General features: G+C 39.0%; 1 protein-coding gene across 7 annotated transcripts in view; it reads right to left on the bottom strand.

Annotated features, from left to right (window-relative positions):
* ITGB6 (integrin subunit beta 6) overlaps positions 1–16,693 on the bottom strand; it is a 147,424-nt gene that overhangs the window by 75,949 nt on the left and 54,782 nt on the right. For 2 of the 7 annotated variants that reach the window (XM_081582809.1, XM_081582810.1), the window contains exons 2-8: positions 14,230–14,281; positions 13,814–14,043; positions 13,630–13,705; positions 12,801–12,880; positions 10,083–10,287; positions 9,082–9,328; positions 85–250 (exon numbers count right to left, since the gene is read on the bottom strand). In XM_081582809.1, the coding sequence (XP_081438935.1) occupies positions 85–250; positions 9,082–9,328; positions 10,083–10,287; positions 12,801–12,880; positions 13,630–13,705; positions 13,814–13,858 (819 nt within the window). In that variant the 5' untranslated portion in view covers positions 13,859–14,043; positions 14,230–14,281. Of the gene's footprint in view, positions 1–84; positions 251–9,081; positions 9,329–10,082; positions 10,288–12,800; positions 12,881–13,629; positions 13,706–13,813; positions 14,044–14,229; positions 14,282–16,693 lie in introns of those variants that run through there. The other 5 variants (XM_081582811.1, XM_081582812.1, XM_081582814.1 and 2 more) reach the window with 4 other exon arrangements.

The following is a 16,693-nucleotide window of genomic DNA, read 5'->3' as shown; positions in this document are numbered from 1 at the left end:
TTAGCTAAGCTTTTCAAAGAAGATTTGTTCACAAGAGATGAAATTTGGGTTAACTGAATGAAACACTGCTCAACCTCAGCATACCTTACACACAGCAGCTTGCATAATTGCATCAAATCCACCTTCTGGGGTGTCAATATTAGCAGAAATTTTCTGGTTCTTCACAATTTCATTGAATCTTTCAGCATCATTTGTCAACGGCAAAATGTGCTTGAATCCAAATGTAGGCAAACAAAAGTACGGAATACTACTGCAAAAGGAAGATGTAAAATATTCTTGATGAAATATGATACAACACACAATGAATGGGTTTAATAGCCTAACAGCATTTCCTTCCATGAAGATGCATTTCCTAAAGTGCCTGACTCTATAAATTGGCTCTGAGTCTCACAGTTAAGGTTGTTTTATAATCTCCTACCCACCCCTTCCAAATGGGTCACATTAGCTAACACAACGGAGAAGGCAATGGCACCCCACTTCAGTACTCTTGCCTGGAAAATCCCATGGACGGAGGTGCCTGGTAGGCTGCAGTCCATGGGGTTGCAAAGAGTCGGACATGACTGAGCGACTTCACTTTCACTTTTCACTTTCATGCATTGGAGAAGGAAATGGCAACCCACTCCAGTGTTCTTGCCTGGAGAATCCCAGGGACGGCGGAGCCTGGTGGGCTGCCGTCTATGGGGTCGCACAGAGTCGGACACGACTGAAGTGACTTAGCAGCAGCAGCAGCAGCAGCTAACACAAAGAGCTTGCTGTGTGTCTTGCATTGATTCACAGAAAACAGATAATCAGGTGATCAGATGCTCCGTGTATGTAGTCACTACCTTCTATTGTCTCTCAACCAAAGTCCACAATTAAGTTTACATGATGACAACAATTCTTTTGTATTCTGATAGCTTAAACTGTCATCAAGGATGTCATCCTGTAGCAAGACTAAGAGAGGAATCTGTCTTTTTCCTCTGCTCAGTCCTGCCTGCCCAGGGCCTGAAGATCAGACTAAGTCTCTCGATTCTAGAGCCCAACTTTATTGTGATAGAACAGACCGTGTGGGCCAACCTAAAGACAGTTTATATTTGGGGGAATTGCCATGTTTGGATGAGATCTGCCCTAAAGACATCACAGCAGAACAGAAATTGCTGAGCCTAAATTCAGTCACATTTTATTCTGAAAGCCAGCTAGTAGTTAGTTGTACATGAGATTTTGAGCAAGTACTCAACCCTTCTGAGTTTTGGGTTTTCCTTTGTGAAGTGGAGCTAATAATGCACAGCAGTTTCTCAAAGTGTGGTCCTTGGACCAGCAGCGTGAGCGTCACATGGGAACTTGCTATAAATGCAAAATCTGGGATGTGACTCCAGACCTGCTAAGTCAGAACTGGTAGGAGTGTGTTGAGACACCTGTGTTAAACCAAGTCTTCCTGATGCATTCCAAAGTTTGCGAAACACTGGTAGAGAAGCACAGAGACAAAAAGGAGTAGCCATCAATGAGGTTGCGGTGTGCTGCCTGGGAAGAACTGGTTGACTTACATGAGCAGCTTGGTAAGTTCAAGAGCCTGCCTTGTCAGCATAAAAAGAGCTGATGCAGCTTTCGGGATTTGGCTCTTTTTCACCAAATTCATCTGCCTGAGGTATATAGTCAATTCTCATTATTCACAGATTCCATATCTTTAAAAATTCATATTGCTAAAATATATTTGTAACCCCCAAATCAATCCTTTCAGAACTTCTTCAGTCATTCATGTACATGAATGAGTGTACAAAAAAGTTGAGTCACTTGATATGCATGTTTCCAGGGGAGGTCAAATAAGACTCTGACTTCTTGCTTCATCTCCCATACTGTAAATAAATATTCTTTTCAGGGTCTATTTGGTGACATGTGTTTTTGCATTTTTGTGCTTTTGGATGATTTTGTTGTTTAGAGTTGCCCCCCAGTGTAGTGCTGAAATGCTGTCTGGTATTCCTAAGTGCAGGAAGACTGTGATGTGTCTTATGGGGAAAATATGTGTGTGAGCCAAACTTTGTTCTGACATGAGTTACAGCGCTCTTGGTTGTGATTTCAGTGCCAACAAATCAACAATATATGTTAAATAAGACATATTTAAACAGGAACATGCAGAAAACAAAAGTTATTGCTCAGTGGGTGAAAAAGCGACCAGAGATTTGCAGGAACCTAACCCTGTGCTTCCCCTAGGAGCAATACTCAGCATTCTCTAATGCAGGGTTTGAGGAGACTTTACAGAACAAGATTTCCGTAAATGTTGAGAATCAACTAGTTATACAAGTCAAAATGACTATGGATTTATTTACACTGAGAAATGGAGCTCTGCCAGAACCAGAACACTGGTGTCTGCAAGGATAATCATTTACTTCCTGTCAGTAGACTTTCACAAGAAGCAGGCCATAAGCTGATGTATTCTCAGGCTTCAGAACAAGGGGAGTTTGAGTTCTGTAGCATCAAATGGTACAGTCTGAGATGTCCCATTTCCTTAATGAGGTATTTTTAAAATTTTCTAATGGTTTTTAGAACTCTATCTCTCAAAAATATGATACTTTTTTGTTGGTAGTTTTTAAATTCAGTTTACAATGTTCTTGGATAAATATACCTTAGAACTTTTTATGTAGTCAAGTTTTTCCCACCTTCAAATATGAAATGTATTTTAAAATGTGAAATGAACAATTTTTAAAAAGTTAACCTACAAAATGATAATAATTTAGCATTTTTCTTAATTGCCTCTGTAATATTAAAGTAGCTATAGAGTATAAGAAAATGCATTAGATTTAGAATAAAAAGACTAAATAGTTATCTATCCTTGGACCTCAGTGTCCTCATCTATAAAATGAGGGTGCAGACTTAAATTGAAGAAAGTGGAGAAAACCACTAGACCATTCAGGTATGACCTAAATCAAATCCCTTATGATGATAGAGTGGAAGTGAGAAATAGATTTAAGGGACTAGATCTGATAGGCAGAGTGAGTGCCTGATGAACTATGGACAGAGGTTTGTGACACTGTACAGGAGACAGGGATCAAGACCATCCCCAAGAAAAAGAAATGCAAAAAAGCAAAATGGCTGTCTGAGGAGGCCTTACAAATAGCTGTGAAAAGAAGAGAAGCAAAAAACAAAGAAGAAAAGGAAAGATATACCCATTTGAATGCAGAGTTCCAAAGAATAGCAAGGAGAGATAAGAAAGCCTTCCTCAGCAATTAATGCAAAGAAATAGAGGAAAACAATAGAATAGGAAAGACTAGAGTCTCTTCAAGAAAATTAGAGATACCAAGGGAACATTTCATGCAAAGATAGGCTCAATAAAGGACAGAAATTGTATGGACCTAACAGAAGCAGAAGATATTAAAAAGAGGTTGCAAGAATACATAGAACTATACAAAAAAGATCTTCATGACCCAGATAATCATGATGGTGTGATCACTCACCTAGAGCCAGACATCCTGGAATGTGAAGTCAAGTGGGCCTTAGCAAGTATCACTACAAACGGTAGTGGAGGTGATGGAATTCCAGTTGAGTTATTTCAAATCCTGAAAGTTGATGCTGTGAAAGTGCTGCACTCAATATGTCAGCAAATTTGGAAAACTCAGCAGTGGCCACAAGACTGGAAAAGGTCAGTTTTCATTCCAGTCCCAAAGAAAGGCAATGCCAAAGAATGCTCAAACTACTGCACAATTGCATTCATCTCACATGCTAGTAAAGTAATGCTCAAAATTCTCCAAGCCAGGCTTCAGCAATACGTGAACTGTGAACTTCCAGATGTTCAAGCTGGTTTTAGAAAAGGCAGAGGAACCAAAGATGAAATTGCCAACATGCGTTGGATCATCGAAAATGCAAGAGAGTTCCAGAAAAACATCTACTTCTGCTTTATTGACAATGCCAAAGCCTTTGACTGTGTGGATCACAATAAACTGGAAAATTCTGAAAGAGATGAGCATACCAGACCACCTGACCTGCCTCTTGAGTAACCTGTATCCAGGTCAGGAAGCAACAGTTAGAACTGGACATGGAACAACAGACTGGTTCCAAATAGGAAAAGGAGTACGTCAAGGCTGTATATTGTCACCCTGCTTATTTAACTTATATGCAGAGTACATCATGAGAAATGCTGGGCTGGATGAAGCACAAGCTGGAGTCAAGATTGCTGGAATCAATAACCTCAGATATGCAGATGACACCACCTTTATGGCAGAAAGTGAAGAAGAACTAAAGAGCCTCTTCATGAAGGTGAAAGAGGAGAGTGAAAAAGTTGGCTTAAAGCTCAACATTCAGAAAACTAAGATCATGGTATCTGGTCCCATCACTTCATGGCAAATAGATGGGGAAACAGTGGAAACAGTGTTAGACTTTATTTTTTTGGGCTCCAAAATCACTGCAGATGGTGATTGCAGCCATGAAATTAAAAGACGCCTATTGCTTGGAAGAAAAGTTATGACTAAACTAGATAGCGTATTAAAAAGCAGAGACATTATTTTGTCAACAAAGGTCCGTCTAGTCAAAGCTATGGTTTTTCCATTAGTCACGTATGGATGTGAGAGTTGGACTATAAAGAGGGCTGAGTGCCGAAGAATTGATGCTTTTGAACTGTGGTGTTGGAGAAGACTCTTGAGAGTCCCTTGGACTGCAAGGAGATCCAACCAGTCCATCCTAAAGGAGATCAGTCCTGGGTGTTCATTGGAAGGACTGATGCTGAAGCTGAAACTCCAGTATTTTGGCCACCTGATGTGAAGAGCTGACTCATTTGAGAAGACCCTGATGTTGGGAAAGATTGAAGGCAGGAGGAGAAGGGGATGACAGAGGATGAGATGGTTAGATGGCATCACTGACTCAATGGACATGAGTTTGTGTAAACTCCAGGAGATGGTGATGGACAGGGAGGCCTGGCGTGCTGCAGTCCATGGGGCCGCAAATAGTCGGACACGACTGAGCGACTGAACTGAACTGAACTGAACTAAACAACAGATACTTCTAAAGTTGCTGTGAAAATTACATAAAAAGTATTTTATAAAAAGTATATAACTGTGTTTTGAGGTTTATATTGTTCCTGGAGCCTAACTAGTCTTGAAAGTGAAAGTGTTAGTTGCTCAGTTATGTCGTACCCTTTGTGACCCTATGGACTGTAGCCCTCCAGGCTCCTCTGCCTATGGAATTCTCCAGGCAAGAATACAGTAGTGGATAGCCATTCCCTTCTCCAGGGGATCTTCCCAACCCAGGGATCGAACCCTGGTCTCCTGCATTACAGGCAGATTCTTTATGATCTGAGCCACCAGGGAAGCTAGACTTGGAAATTGTTTAATATTTTATTGGGGGTTGTTGGTTCATACTGTATCGAATTGGCATTAGAGCCTCTTCTGGAGCCAGAAAACTAGAATTCCTATAATCTTGTCAGAAATTTGTATCTATGTTGCTTAGAATTATTTGCTATGTAGTTCTTACTAGAACTCTAATCTTTTGGAAAGGAGAATACATTTTTTATTAATTCAATAAACATATTCATGTCCTGGGAGAGGAATGTAGCTTAACCAAAGTATAATGTCAGAGCTGGGTCACATCAAGAAATTTTGAGTGGAGACTGCCCATTTTGGTCAGAATTCTTCCTATAAAGAATGCTTATATTTAGTTGTTATTTTCTTAGGTAGCAATTGAAGGAATTACTTATTGCTGACTATAAAGATACGTAACAAAAGATTAACACCATCTTCTTTAGTGGCATTAGAAATGATTTTAATTTTTTCTTTATGTCTGTATTTTCACATGGTCTTATTACCTTTGCAATTTAAAATTACATACTCTTTTTTGTGTGTACACATAGGAAATCTAAACATTCATGGTTGAGTTTTCTTCTTTGCAAAACTACAATGAATTCCTCATGGTTCATGTCTTCAAAAACAAAACAAAACACTAAATTAAATGTGAAATGATGTTAAAAAAATCCCTCAAAACATTTGATGGAGAAAATTTTCTTTGTCCTATTAAATACTTTTAAACGTATATTACAATTCATTACAAATATAGAAAATATGATTTTTATTGCTGTGTCTTAGACAATAGCATTAGGGAAACTTCTTTCAAAAATGTAAACCATTCAGGCTTCCTACATGGTGAAATTTTTAGTGACCTTCCATCTAATGAAGGTAGAGAAAGCAAGCTACTTCAAAAAGCACTAGAGATTAGATTAAAACAAGGTTTTAAAAGTGTGGTGTGCATACCCACAGAGGTCCCTGAGACCATTTAAGAGAGTTTTTCAGGTCAAACATTCTTCACAATAATAAGAGATAATATTTGTCTTTTATACTGTTGACATTTTCACTGATGATACAAAGTAGTAGTAAGTAAAACTGCTGGTGCCTTAGCACAGGTCGAGGCAATGGCTCCAAACTGCCTAGTACTCCTTATATTTTTTACCGTCAAACATGCATCATAATAAAAAAAAAAAAATGCTACTTTCACTGGATTGCCCTTGATGAAGCTGTGTGCGTTAGTCACTCAGTCGTGTCCAACTCTTTGTGACCCCATAGACTGTAGACCACCAGGCTCCTCTGTCCACGGGATTTTCCAGGCAAGAATACTGGAGTGGGTTGCAGTAATTTTATTAAGTCTATGCCCTTGGATACATGTTTTTTGAAAATTATTTCTGTGTGACCACATAGGAAACATGCATACAGTCTTACTGCTGTACCCTGAAGTGCATGTTTACAGTGGAAAAGCACTGTCATGGTTGTTTGAACTGTTGTTTATGGAACAACCATTTTACCTGAAAAAATGCTTGACAGCCAAACGATCATTTCAACTTTAAGTTTTTGGCAGACATCTTCATGAAAATGAAGAAAGTAAGTCTGTTACTTTCAGGAAAACAACTATCAGTATTTGTTGCCAGTGATGAAATCTGACATAACTAGAAAATTAGAATTTCACAAAACATTCATCTGCCACCCATTAACAGCTTCTAAGTGCTTTAAGACTTATCTGATGGGATTAATGATAATATTAACACATATAATTTTTTAGATATTCTATCATGAAATTTTAAGATCTATGTAACTCATTGAAACTTCATTTTCCAAATGACCAAACCATTATATTACAAAACCACATGCACACATTTGTACAGGGGGCTATTACTTAAGACAAAAGGGAAGAAACTGCTGATAAAAATGAAATCAGGGATGAATCTCAAAAACATGATGTTGAGTAAAAGAAGCTAGATACACAAGGTGTATAGCATATTTTCCATTCATGTGAAATCCAAGAGTAGGCAAAACCAATCTAACTTATAGAAATCAGAAAATGGTTGCCTCTGGGAAAGCAGAACTGTCTATAAAGGGGCATAAGGAAACTTTCTGAGGTGATGGAATTGGTCTGTGTCATGTTTTAAGCGATGATCACATCGATATCTTCAACTGTCAAAACTCATGAAATTGAACATTTCTGCTGTGTTTTAGTACCTGTCAATTATACCTTGAGAAGTGGGCAACTGGGGACAGATATTATCTCTGATATTTGCAACTGAACACAATTCCTAGGAGTTGCAATCAGTGATGAATTCTTTTCAAGGTCAAAACACTTTTGGCCATCAGATTCTAGTTTGAAACCACATTGAAATGTCTTAAAATGATACTGCAAAAACTGTTTTATAGACATTAATTTGTTGGTGTAAACTAGTGTTAAAAGTCAGTATATGTTTGGAAAGCCATTTCATCTATGCTAGATTCAGAGTAGTAAAAGGCTTGGTTTTGGACCAACCCAGATCTTGGTATAGATCACTGATTAGTCATGCTGCCACAGGTAAATTACTAACTTCTCACAGCCTTTGTTACTTCCTCTCAGTATAGAGATGATGAAACCTGCTTTGGCCTGAAGTTATTATGAAGACTGAATGAGGTCATATACATAAAACCTTCAGCATAGGGTCTGGCACAGAGCAAATGAAAGTTCTTTTTCAAAAGAAAGATATCAAATACTTTTATTTTGACCATGTCATTGACATGTAGAGGTAAGCTATCACAAAGCAACTTACCCTTGACCATAACCCAGATAATACATGGTTTTAGTAACTGATAAGAGCATATCATAATGGATCTATTGCCTCATTTCCTACTGAATTTGATAGCAGTAAAGGCTACAAAGGCATTTTCCAAGCAATAAGAGAAAGTCACATTTCCCAAAGTACATTAGAAATCACTCCAAAAGCTGTTATTTTGGCAGCAATCACTGTAGTGGAGACAGATACTTTGAGAAAATGTGACTTACTGTCAGTAGCCTCAGAGAGTGGTGGTCATTGAGGATAGAAAGCCGCTGAGGGGCTGAGGATGGGCTCAGGTCAGTGGAACCTACAGTAAAAGATTCCGTCCCTGTGCCTGCAGAATACAAATTCAAATTTGTCACAGCCCGCCTTCCAAAGGGAGGCAAATATGACAAATGCTGTGAAGACCCAAGCTAGAACTGGATACAGTAAATCCTGTACATACAAACCTTCAAGTTGTGAACTTTCAAAGATGCAAACATGCCCCTGTATGCCCACTTTTTACTGTACTTTTCAAGGTACTGTACTATAAAATTAAAAATGTTTATTTTTTGTGTTTGTTAGTTTTTTGTGTATTATTTGTGTGAAAAGTTTTATATACCTATTACAGTACAGTACTAGATAGCTGATTGTGTTAGTTGGGTACCTAGACTAACTTTGCTGGGCTTAACAAAGTAAACTTAGAAATGTGCTCTCAAAACAGAACTTGTTTGTTCGTAGGGGACTTATGTATTACAATGACGTCTGCTTGAGAATGGAAACATTTATATGTATGGTTGAGTCCCTTTGCTGTCCACCTGAAACTATCACAGCATTGTTAACTGGCTTTACTCCAGTATAAAATAAATAAACTTTTAAGTAAACATAATAGTTTACTTAAAAAAAAAGGATGACATCTCTTTAGCTCTGAACAACCTGGGCAACTGAGAGCTGCTGACCTCCAATCAGATGGGAGAGAACTACCAGGGAACCAGCAAGCTCCTGCCAAGCTCAACTCAGAGCAAGGCTGTCTCTATAGGAAATCAGGGTTCGAAGATCCCAGAAAATCATTTACTTACCTGCAAGGGTTGGCAATTTCTTCTGGTGTTGTTTTCATAAAAGGGGAGATGGGTTTCTCCACAAAAGAGCCGAAGCCCAGTCTAAAGTTGCTGGTTAATTTAGACATCTCCTTGGAGAGCAGGGAGCCCAGCTCTTTGATGGTGTTGAGGTCATCGTCCATGGAGGCCGAGAGGTCCATGAGGTAATACAAATCCACAGGGTAATCCTCGGTCTGGCGAACTTGAACTTGCAGGGTCTGTTCACTGCCTGTAATACCCTCGCAAGAAAAGATGATCCATAAAAACCCATGGAGACTTTGTTGTGACTAGACTGTCACTAGCTATTTCATTTCAATAAAAACTTACCAAAAATACTTGCAATTCATACAATATGTGGCAAAGTTTATAAAAGAACCAACCCATGAAAATCTTTCACCCATGAATTTAGAGCAACTGAAGGAGGTGAAAGTTGGGATATTTTATATCTCCTTGGGAGAACTAGCATCCATTTAGATGGAAGATAAGCTGATTTTTTTGTATGCGGGTTTAGAAAAGAAGAAAATAAAGAGGCGCTTAAAGCTACATTACAATCCTTGAAGAAATATGAGATAAGCCTTAACAACATTTGAGTAATTCAAATGGTTACTATTAGATAAGGCTTTTTTTGGTAACACATTTGGAGTACAACGTGACCAATGTGAATAAAGAGAAGTGTTAGCCTAGCAATTCTCTATTTCCTTAAGAATGGGAAATCTGAGTCATAATAAACAATGACATGTAATATGGTACAAGGCATATTAATGGGATAGCTGTATTATTATATGTGACATTCCTGGAGGAGGGCATGGTGACCCACTCCAGTATTCTTGCCTGGAGAATCCCCATGAACAGAGGAGCCTGGCAGGCTACAGTCCACGGGGCCACAAAGAGTTGGACACAACTGAGCGACTAAGCACAGCGCAGCATATATATGATATTAGATTTATTTACATGAGCCAGTGATTGTGCAAATCATAACATACCTGGTCTCAGTTTAAGAGCCAAGCTTTGAGGTGAAATCTGAACGATGTTGGAGCTATTTTTCTGTCTGCCTATGCTGAGAGGCTTATTTGTAAGTATTTCAACTTGGGAGACAGGGTTTTCGACGAAGGTTAGTTGACATCCTTTAGCTAAAAGATTTGCTGGGGTATCACACCTTTCTCCAACTCCAGATAGGTGGGTAAAATTCTAAAAGAGAAAAAACAATAAAGAGAGAAAGACAACAATAAAGAAGAAAAAGAAGACATTTTTTATAAGATTATTTTTTGCATGCTTTGCTAGTTAGATATCCTGCCTTGATATATTGCACCCCCACATGCCTGACATTGATTGTAGGTCCAAAGTTATAGCAAAATAACCAGAGAATTCTGCCAGTAAAATTTTGAGTAAAAGCGGAGTTTCCTTTTAATTGCATTCAAGTGAATTCACTTGACTTATTTTTTCCTTTTCTTTCATTTTTATTTTTAATGCTCACTTTTTAGAAGCTTCTCCTGTGCTGTGACCAGATCTTTGAAATAACTGGGTCACAGAGCTGACATCATCATGTGAATTATCGTTGAGCATAACCTGCAGGTATATGCAATCCTGGGACTGTCCAAATTCTCAGTGTGTCTATTGTTAAATCCAGTGACAAAGAGTCTTTTCTGTGGCTTCCCAAAAGTCAAAGGTTGTGATATCACCCTATCTACTCTCTTAATTTGTGGATGCATTACCCTTACATTACAGTATAACTTCACCAAAGTTGACGTCTTGGGGATGTTATTCTAGTTTAAGATCTTTTAGAAATTTCTCCAACATTGGCAAGTGGGGAAGGAAAATGAAAGAGAAATGGTGTAAGAGACTACTTTTCTTCTTAGGACTCAGGAGTTTCCCAGTTCCCCTCTGATCCACCTGAGTTTCCAGAGGCAGTGAGATGAGTGTTCCCAGGCAGAGATGCAGCCATCCAACCCTGGAACTCTCAGAACAGAAAGATGTAGTCAAGAGATAAACACCTATCTTACCCACCAGCCAAGGCTGCTCTTGAGTTGGTGAGGCTCTAGGCAAGGTTGAACTTCAGGCCTGTGGTCTCTCAGGCTTGGAGAGAAACAAACCAAGTTCATACTGTTTTCCTTCGTTCACTGGAATTCTAAGCCATTCCTGCTGTTTCACCAACTAAGAAAGCTACATTTCTCCCAAAATTGACTTTTGAGAATATAATTTGTTATCTTTCAGCCAGGCCTGTGTATATTTGAGGCTGTAGTGAGGGGTAACAAATTCTGTAATTTCCCATGATTTATCCGAAGCACACGGTGTCTTAACAAGCCCTCAGAATCCTTCTTAACACTGTGTCACTGATACAACCTATAATCACTATGTTTGCCACAAGATCAGAGGTGGCGTTAACCCTGGAACCTTTTTTCTATCTGCTCTAAGTAGAAGCCTAATTTACTTTTTGCTCCATCTGTCTCTATTGATAATAATACTTCTTCTATTAGTTATATCAGTGAGTGATCTCAGAATTATCTGGCCTTTTGACTAGATTTGACTACAGAGTATTAGCCACAAGAAAAGCTATTAGGCATAACTTAAGAGGCTCTCTTCAATGGGTGCAAAAACAAAATTTTTTTATATGAAAATTCTAGAGGTGAGCACTTTGTTAGACCGATCTGTTGTTTTATGTCTCTGGCGTGAAACTAACATTGTCTTCTTCAGGGAGTCAGTGTCAAAAAATGTGGGCTTTTCCCTCTTCGTATATTCCCAAACCTGCTTTGATATATGAGCCCAAAGTCACTGCTCTTCTGCTTGACCCTCTTGGTAGAGGTCAGGGAGTGAACTGGGCTTGTGCTCTGTGAGCCCTCACTCCATGGACACAGGTAACTGAAATGTGGGGTTTAACAGCCGCAGCCTGGTTTGGAATTGGGCAACCAGGTTCTTTCCCCTTGAACATGCTACTCAATTCTTGCTGAATTTGGCAAGAATCGGACAGTTTGATTTGTGTTGAGATTCTCTTTATGAGATTTAGTAAAGAACTGTTTTTAATCCAGAAAGAGCTAATACAGATCTTTCTTACCAGGAATCATTTACAGATTCCTCTGTATTGTCACTGGAAGCCGTGATTCAGGATGGCTTGTTAGACACTCCCCAATCCCCCCTGCTACTTTCATAGTTTTCAGTTTGATCAGATAGGGATGTCTGCTTCAGGTTTTGTCATCATTGTGGTACAGAGTCACCCAGCGGATGTAGTTTTTAAAAGAACTGGATAATGTTTGAACAGTAAAGTTTACGCCAAGGCTTCTCTTGGATCCTGTTAGTGATTCAGAAAGGATGCTGGTCCTCAGATGGAATAGAACTATGATACTGAAATTAAACATATGTTTAACTTGAGAAAAGATCACCTACATGAGCTCGGGTTGCCCAGAGCCTCAACATTTTACATGTGAGCAGGAAGAAATGGCCTTAAAATAAGAGGAGGCATCAGGTCAAATAAAGAATCTTGAGTTCATATATTTCAGAATAATTTGACATTCACTCCCTTCTCAAATTGCTTTTGAATGTAATCATATGAAGAACACTTGGCATCACTAATGTTTACGTTTTCCCTTCCTGATTTGCGTCACTCCTATAACACCACGGAAAGCGGGACACTGTGAGAACACTCACAGATGGAATTACCGTAAATGTAAGTGCACTTTCTACAAACACGCTGAGGTCGTTTGTTTTACCTCCTGAGAACACCAGGCACACTGAGGTCCAATGAGTAAGCAGTCCTCACAGGTCTCCGCACCCCCCACAGCACAGCCACCTGTGTTCAAACCCAGCAAGACACAAGGGATTCAGCACACTCTCAGCCACTCCACTCGTGAGACCTACAGCTCTTAAAGCACTTGAACAAAACAGTATCAAAGTTCATTTTTCAGGCTTCGAAGATCAGTCCTCAAAATGTTAGCAATCCACAGTGAAGTTCGTATTTTACATCTATGGCATTGAAAATATGCGTGTCTTAGCAGCCAAAAATAATCAGTCTCTCTCTTTTTTTTTTTCTTAAAATGTGAAAGTATCTGAGTTCACAAATACAGGATCATCATACTTATCACCCTCATTCAGATCATCCTCCTTTAATTTTTCAAAATTATTCACAGCCACTAAAGAGTGCTTCTCTTTCAAATGTACTATAGCTTTATTTTAAAAGATAGATCCCTTTTCTGCCTCAAGGTTATCACTCTCAAGTGGAAGGCCTTGTTGTACAATAAGATAGCTAGAAAAATTACCAAAATGGTTGTCAAAGGGTATTAAAAAATACTCTTGTGCATAGTGCTGTTTAATTCTCTCATTAAGGTGCCCATGCAACCTTTGTATTTATTTACCTAAAGCCCGGAGCATTCGCTGTGGGAACAGTCCTGCATCTGCCTGTAATTTGTTAAAGTGTTCGTTCAACAGCAAAGAGCAATTGAACAGCTCAAGTAAAAATGACTTCAGATCTAGTTTCTGAGCCACATGATAGGTTTGTCAAGCTTACCACAAAAGCAATATATCGGAGAACTAAAGTCTTACCTTGTACGTGATCATTCCTTCCTAGAAATAGAAAGAACAGGCAAAGCAGTTCAATCCCCATCCGTTTCAGTTCTCGCTGTGCAGACAGATTAAAAAATGAATTACCTTCAACATTACAAGACCAAAGCTGAACACTGCTAAAAGTCTTTCTTTCTTGAAGTGTAAAATTGTAAATACTACTTACGCTGCTTTGAAAAGAAACTTGAGATGTAAATAAAAAAGTTTTCATTAAGACTGAAATGAAAACAGAAGCTACCTGGACAGGTAAAGAAGAAAAGCTGTGTTTAAAAGCAACTCCAACATGATTTACTTCCTTGTTCTCCTTATAAGGAAGGCAGGTGTACAATCACCAAGAAGGTGGGGAAATTCATTCAGTAGAAATTTTTGTGTAGGTTATATTAGTCTCTCTGCATCCTAGAGAAAGTTGATACCTTTAGTAAAATAATGACTGAAGGAATGTCAAAAGAATAATTGAAATATGATCTAAAGTTGTCTCTAAAATAGTTATAATTTAATGTAAACAGTAAAGGTGATAAATAAAAACACAAATATGTCAGTTATGTATCAGGAGAGTTTAAAAAATGAGCTAAAGGAAAATACCTGAGATTTTCATGTTCCATTGTTAAGTCCTTTCAGAGAATTGAGATGAACTCTGAAAAATAAAAATCACTATTTTATAATTTATAATAGAAGACAAGCTAGGGAAAGCAAAATACTGTGTTCCATTGTTTTTTAAAATTGGATGAAAGATATTTTTTCCCCGTAAGTATCAAATTCTTATTTAAATACATTATTAGAACAAATAATATATTAAAATTAAATTAGAACAAAATTAGTCTCAAACAACAATGGAAACAGAAAACAGTGGTGCCTAAGATTTTGGACCCCTCCCTTCCAGATGGTGACCAAGTTCTCCTTCTTGTGTACCATCCCTGCTTCCAACTTACTACTTGGCACACAGAAGATGTTTATTTGTTGAACAAAAGAGAGATTTAAAATATATATAATCTATGACTAATTTCATGAGTCTGATTATGAATGTTTCCACATGTATTCAAGATAGTGTTTGGGGTGTGTAGATACTGCAAACAAATATTTATTTTGTAACTCTCCAAACTGCTTAACCTTAGATAGGCTTCTTTGTGGCCAGGGTTATGTCCTGGGAGACTATCTTTTAAAAGTGTATTTCTAGGCAAGTGTGTGAAACCTGTGTAAAGAGAGAAAAACTAATGATAGACTGCTCAGGTTCTTCTCAGAAAGCTTTGTTCAATTTTGAACTCTGTCACACACAGGAATCTGGAAAGAACATGGCAAGAAGCCTGCATAAAGAAACCGAGTTCCTCTGTCCTCCACTCTCTCCCAGAGTTTGCTCAAATTCATGTCCACTGAGTGGGTGATGCTATCTAACCATCTCATCCTCTGCTGTCCCCTTCTTCTTTTGCGCATCAGGGTCTTTCCCAGTGAGATGGCTCTTGGCATCAGTTGGCCAAAGTATTGGAGCTTCAGCTTCAGGATCAGTCCTTCCAATGAATATTCAGGGTTGATTTCCTTTAGGATTGACTGGTTTGATCTCTTTGCTGTCCCAGGGACTCTCAAGAGTCTTCTCCAGCACCACAATTCGAAAGCATCAAATCTTCGGCCCTCAGCCTGCTCTGTGGTCCAACTCTTACATTTGTACATGACTACCGGAAAAGCTATAGCTTTGATGATATGGATCTTTGTTGGCAAAGTGATGTCTCTGCTTGTTAATACACGCTACCTCTGGATAATACTTGTATCCTATATTAGCATCTTTCATTGGTTTTTTTAGTTACCCATTTATTCAATAAATATTTATTGAGCATCTACTTTGTACTAAGCATTTTTCTAGAAGCAGAAGATATGTCAGTGAACAAAGCCAAGCTCTTGGCCTGTGAGGTGTATATTCCAGGCTGGGGAACAGTGTCGGGAGACAGACTCTTAAAATCAGGCTGTCCTAAGGGGCTATGAAAAATGATAAATCTGGGTAGGAGGAAAGAGGGGTAGGAAGGGTGTGTTATTTTACTATCCTCTGTGCAGACTTCTACCCTGCCCCTAAAGTCCTAACTGCACAGCTTTATTTACTATCTGTGCTCAGTCACAGCCTCTCTGATCTTCGGTCCTCCCACACCTCCAAGCCTCTGCACATGTCATTTGCGCTGCCGGGAGGCATGGGCCTCCTCCTCATTCCTCTCATTTGGCTGATTCAGCTCACTGTCCACGTCTCCCACAGACATCAGTGCCCATAGGGAGACATTTTGAGTCTTACCAGGCCTCCCTTCCTGGGACCTTCCCCAGGATGGCCCTTTCCAATCTTGTAATTGCTGAAATCCTTGCATCTCTCCCCCAGTAGACTGTGAAGCTCTTTAAGGCATTGATCTATTCAACAAGTATTTATTGAATTCTTTACTATGTATCTGTCAGTGACTGTGTCTCAGTGATCTTTATATTCCCAGCAAGTAGCATAAAGCCAGATACTTTGTAAATAGTCAATATTTATCAATAAATGGATAGATTTTAGCTTGTTATTATCTAGTATTTTACCTGTGACAAAGCTGGTACTCCACAAATAGTGAGTAAATAAATGAATAAATGGTTTTAGAAGACACAGCATGCCGTTAGAAGTGGGGAAAGACGTTCCCTGCTTGGGCTGTGAAAGGGCTTAAAATGCAGGGTGGAGAAAAGGGGCAGAATTTAAGAGAAAATATAAAGAACAATGCTACAAGACAACTTCCATCCACTCTGGATGATTCATCACAGGGAAAATATTCTTGCTTCCTGAAGATCTGGTGCCTGGAGGCCTCATCTGGAAAGTACCTGACCATGGCCATGGGAATGGAAGGAGTTCCAGCTGCTCCCTAAGCTGGCTTCCCTGGTGGCTCAGTAGTAAAGAATCAGCCTGTCAATGCAGGAGACAGGGGTTTGACCCCTGGGTCAGAAAGATCCCCTGCAGAAGGAAATGGCAACTCACTCCAGTATTCTTGCCTGGAAAATTCCATGGACAGAGGAGCCTGGAGGGCTACAGTCCATGGGGTCACAAAGAGTT

The sequence above is a fragment of the Giraffa tippelskirchi genome, chromosome 3 (assembly GCF_054371585.1).
Source record: "Giraffa tippelskirchi isolate mGirTip1 chromosome 3, T2T-mGirTip1v1.2.pri, whole genome shotgun sequence".
NCBI lineage: Eukaryota > Metazoa > Chordata > Mammalia > Artiodactyla > Giraffidae > Giraffa > Giraffa tippelskirchi.
Note: the sequence above shows the minus strand (reverse complement) of the source record. Positions and strands in the feature narration are given on the sequence as shown.